The 5,323-nt window shown below is 41.4% G+C and overlaps 1 protein-coding gene across 1 annotated transcript; it reads right to left on the bottom strand.

Annotated features, from left to right (window-relative positions):
* Positions 1-229: 229 nt before the first annotated feature.
* Positions 230-2,360, bottom strand: K441DRAFT_673505 (uncharacterized protein; the record flags this gene model as incomplete). The annotated part of the gene is made up of 2 exons (XM_067650655.1): positions 230-233; positions 268-2,360. 2 exons carry the CDS (start codon positions 2,358-2,360, stop codon positions 230-232), a joined length of 2,097 nt encoding a protein of 698 aa, XP_067509554.1.
* Positions 2,361-5,323: the final 2,963 nt, after the last annotated feature.

Here is a 5,323-nt window from a genome sequence, read left to right as displayed (position 1 = left end):
CCTTGTGTACGCAGACGTGACCAAGACGCCTCGCAAAATGACTTAGAATTTTGAAGTTCTCGCCTAGTAAAATTTCCCTATATGCAGTCTTTATGCACCATACTCTTACGATAAGGTGCTCTGGCCACTTGTGAGCTATGTATAGCTCCAACAGCAGCACCTCCCAATGAGAAGGCAATCCAGACAGCCGTGAGGACCCCAAGCTTAGGGGGACAGAACCTAAATCCAGTTAGCTAACATGGACTAAGTATGTGCATGAATACGTACTCTTCCGAACTAAGACCAATAAATCCACCCCAAAAGAGCCATTGCGTAATCCAAAGAAGGAGCATGCTTATGGCCGTGACCGTATATAGTTTCGCGAATGCTTTTTGGGAAACCCAGTTATTTTGGCTTTTAACAGGGAGAGTGCCATACACCGTGTAATTTCCTCCCTCGCCACTCGTCAACGGTGTTTCTTCTAAGGCCCTACTCTTGTCTATCCAATAATGTGCCAACTTCTCTTCTAACCATGTGCAATGTTCATTCAACCAGGCCATCAGCTCCTCTGCAATGTTCGATGTTGTCTGTTTGCTTCTCTGCCACTTTGGTAAATCAAGGCTACCAGATCCAGTGAACCTCTTCATCCTACGTGTAACCCGCATCAACTGAACGAAAGCCACGATAATAATAATAAGCCACAGGAGTGCTCCAGCATACATGATTTTTGCCGATCTTCCTCTTTCCACACTTTCCATACCTCCAAGGTAGAAGTTGTGTTCTCGACCATAATTGACGGTCAGAATCATGTAATATGATGATAAAAACTGGAGGATCATTTCCGCAAACAAAGAAGATGCGGCCGCGGAGGGTTGTACACCAATCAGCAAAATCGTTAGCCAAGCAAGCCGAGGCATTGAGCACCAGAAGAGCATCAGTTGAATAACGGGAACATGCTCATAACCAAGGGTTTTCTGGACAAGAAACGCATTGAACCAGTTTGCAAGCAGTTGAAGAGCGGCGATTAAAATCCCCGTGAAAATCCAACACCACGGGTGCGGGTGCCATAGAAAGCCGCGTGCGATGCGATGTATTCCTGTTCTCCGACTGAGAAATGCGGCAAGAAAAGTAGCTATATTGACCAGAGCAAAGCTTCCGAGCTTCCACTCATTCGAGGCACATTTTTCCGTTGCCTCGTTGGATGGTTTGATAGTCCATTGCCATGGAATCATGTCGAGGTGGGTAGGGGCGGCTAATTTGCGCCAATTATCTGGCAGACCGTGCCAGTCCTGCACACTCCCACAAAGATCGTGGAGCCACTTTACATAGTCTATTCGGGTCTCGAAAATCTGGCATGAACCTCCGCAGGAATCGTAGTTAATGTTGCGGCAGAAGCAAGCCCTGTCTACTGCGCGCTTGACTTTGCAGTAGCCACTAGAGTCGAGCCCACAAGCATCGGTTGTACATTGGTCGGTAAGCTCGGTCACCTGTTTCGGCATATCTGTGACACACGTGGGCCAGCGCCAGTCTTCGGTGGGGATATACGCGAATTCTGTGGTTTTGAGTATGTCCGTCCAGTTGTCGGGTACGGACGTCGGCCCACAAGTGGCAATTATCCATAGCCACTCCCTCGTCAAGTCTAACTGCCCTGGCCCTAAACAGGGTTCTTTTTTCGGATCTATAGTGAAGGCGTCGCAGAAGCATTCTTTATCAAAATAGTCGCCATATCCGATGCTACGCTGGGTGAGATTGTAACCGACAGTTTCAAAATCCAGAGCGATCATGGACCGTAGGGATTCACTATATTCCCAAGGACGAGCGGCGTTTCCGGTATGTTGGGTGGTGCTTGTGAAGCCACAGGAGGCCATTACATGTTGAAATGGTTCCATCGATAGAGCAGAAACTGAGCCCGTTAGGCATGTCGGTGCTTTGTAAGTCACGCTGACGGCCGCATATCCTTCAGCCAGGGAGGCCGGGGAGAGGTTTTGCAACCCGTTCGCGTCGCCGACATCAACAAGCCACGTTCGACCGGTAATTTTACGAATCCACAGATACAACTGCGCTTTGGCGAGTACTGATCTACTGCAGTACGGGAGATAACCTTTGATAACATCGGAGGAAAATCCAGTGCTGAGACAGCTGAGCTGAGTCAGCCATTGGTGGTGAGTGCAGAAGACTCCAAAGTGCGAGGTGCATCGTTTGCCGGTACATTTCGTCATGGTACTCAGCCAGGTGGATTGATCCTGCTGAGCGATGCACTGTGGCATAGGAGTCAAGTCCTCAGGATTGACCCAGCCATTGTAATTGTTTCGGGGGGTCAAGATACGGCCACCCCCAATAGAATTAACGGTGGCGGTATGGAGCACTTCTGCGGTACTCATGTTGGCATCAAAGACAATAAAGTTATTGGGAGGGAAATACCTTTCGCAGCTACCCCAAAAACCCCGGCCGTCAACAACACAAGACATGTACTGGATATTTTCATCTTGCTGACGGTGCTAAGGTGCCTTGCGCTTCAAAGTAGGGTAAAAGGATAGTCGCTTGGGCCCTTTTGATTCAGTTGAGACCTGATGCTTCTCAGGTGCGGGGATGCGAATAGCAAGCTCAGACCTTACCTCAGCAAGCTCAGACCGAAGAATGAATTAGCGGACTTACGTATATCCGCAAGCGGATATCGCTAACCTTTTTTGTCAAAAAGTTGATTCTATGGTCTGAGTTGTCTCGTTCCCAGACCTTCTTGCCAAGCCGCTAGCCGCTTTTGGCAAGACCTTCGTTAGAAGGTCTGGTACACGGTTCGGATTTTTGTTAGTCCCGCGCGGGGCATTTAGGCCTATATACACCTACTTTAAGCCAAATTATCTCAACTTCTATAGCTCCCTAAGCTATTCCTAATGGCCAGAATTACCAAATCAAACCTAGTAAAGAAGACTACGTTGCCCGATTTGCCCGATTCCAATTCATTATCTTATTATCGCGCCCGACGCCCCCAAGTCGTAGTAGCCGTACCTCTCCTATAACCACCGCCGCCCTCTTCCTACTATAGCTAGAGTACCTAAACTAACAAGCCAGCTTTAAATAAAAATTAAGGACTATAAGTCTTTTATTTAGAACGTAAAAGAGTTAACTTAATATTAGAACAGCTATATAAGCACCGCTAGGGCATTATAACTTTTATTAAGCATTATATAACCGCTTCCAGCCCTTCTAATTATAATACGCCAGAGTGACATATAAATAGGCTATAGAAGGTAATATTTAAAGAGCCAGAAGTTAAGGAACGGCTTATAGTGTATGGTAATCGCTAGCTAGGAAGGCTTTATTAAGAACCTCTATATAAGTAAATAGAGTAAGAGTTAGAAGATCTTATGCGCCTAAGAGAAGAGAACGGAGTTATTATTCCTAGTAGGCTTAGATAATTTAACGCTAAGGAACCAGTTAAAAAGCTTAAGCTTAATATAATTACTACTAACGTATAGTGTCTTGCTCTAACGCTATAGAGCTTCCTTATAGCTTTAGTTTAGTAAAGGCTATATACTAATTTTTATAATATTACGCCTTACTATAATAAGCTTTTTATAGTGTGCGTAATCCTAGCAAACGTATAAGCCCCTTAAGTTAGCTATTAGTTCTATACTACTTTAGGGGTTTATTTACACAATATAGGTGTTAAAAGAAGGTGTATTGCGCTTCTTTATAAGTTAGGAGTTATAATATTATATACTAGTCTTGCCAAAATACAAAAGGAACTGGAGGAAGTTAGTAGGGTATATGCTTCCACACTTAAGGGTTTAAATAAGACGCCTCCGTTATTGCGAGCGGAGGGTATAGTTAAGGTATCTTAGCTATAAATCGCGCACTTTAAGGCTTCTTGGTCACTGCTAGTATAATAAATAGTAACTTTCTTATAGCGCATAATTAAGGCAATTACTTTAAAGAACTAGAACCAGCTAACGGTTATATATAATAACTTTAACTAGAATAAAAGGGTTTAATATAAGACTATACTAAACACTAATAAGCACCTCTCCGTTACTACTTCTAAGCTTATACTTAACCCTAAGTTTCTGTATAATGGTCTTTATACTTTTATACTTAAACCTACGGAATAGCTTACTTATAGCGTAATCTTTAATCATCCTAGCAACTAGGTAGATAGCTATATAGAACAGTGCCAGCTATATTAAATTACTAAGGCTATTGCGTATACAATACTAAAAGTTAAAGAGCTTAATATTGTCGCAGACTTCTGGCCCAGTATGCCTATTATAGATTATCTCCTTTTATAAAAGCTACGCCACTTTATATTAGGTCCAATTCTAGAGAATAAAGGCACTTTAGAGGGCATATATGGTGTTCTTAGGAATATATTTAGTGGTAATAACGGCAAATATAGGTTTTAAGAGGGCCAGCTAGGGTATAAGGAAGGATCCTTTAATAATAGTAAATTAGTCTTAATTAATGGCGATTAGAAGACTATAGGCCTCCTCTAATCTATACAGCAAGAGCGCTATCTTAAAGAGCGTCACTATAAATAGCTAAAATAGTTTCTTCCTATAGCTGGATTTTTCTATTAGCGAACTAACTATATAGATATAATATACAACGTTTACAGTAGACTATCCAACTACTTTAAATTATTGGATTATAATAAGGTCTACCTTGGCGCGTATTAGGGTTATAAGATGCCGTTCTATTATAAAGAGGAGGTCGTAATTAAGTCCTTTAACGCCTAAATTACTGCCTACTTCCTTAGTCTTTTTTTTTTTAAATATTAAGGACCAGGGTAATAAGGGGGTTAATAATTAGATTACTGGATAAGATATTAAAAGAGGTAATAAAACGGCAGTAGTAAGAGTAAGATTCCTTACTACCTTACAGCGCATTTAAGAGGAGTTCTTCTCGCCCAGCTAATAGTCCTATGGTAATAAACTAGTTAATAAGGTGTTCTAAAACTATATTCGATTTATATAAGATATAGAGGTCTACCTTATATTAAAGTTTNNTATTAAGNACGCTAATATTANGCTTATTAAANGGGTNATTATTTNCTACTATNTTCTCTTTACTAGTAGTATAAAGAGTTAATATATATAGTTAGCTTTATACCTTACTAAATTGCTTATAACTAAAGCCGCGGATTAAGTCCTCTAAAGATCATTACTTGCTAGTATATTAGTTAATTATAAAGGCTAGTAAAATAGTTGGTTTAAGATAAATCAACTTAACAAACATTATAACCTTATTCTTAAGCTTCTTCTTTAAGGCTAACGGCAAACTAGTTTAGATATAATAGAGTTATTTACTTAAGTATTACTTACTACTAGTTACTACCTAGAGCTGCGGT

Source organism: Cenococcum geophilum (genome assembly GCF_001692895.1).
Source record: "Cenococcum geophilum 1.58 unplaced genomic scaffold K441scaffold_3, whole genome shotgun sequence".
NCBI lineage: Eukaryota > Fungi > Ascomycota > Dothideomycetes > Gloniales > Gloniaceae > Cenococcum > Cenococcum geophilum.
The sequence above is the reverse complement of the archived record's forward strand: the minus strand, read 5'-3'. Positions and strand labels throughout refer to the sequence as shown.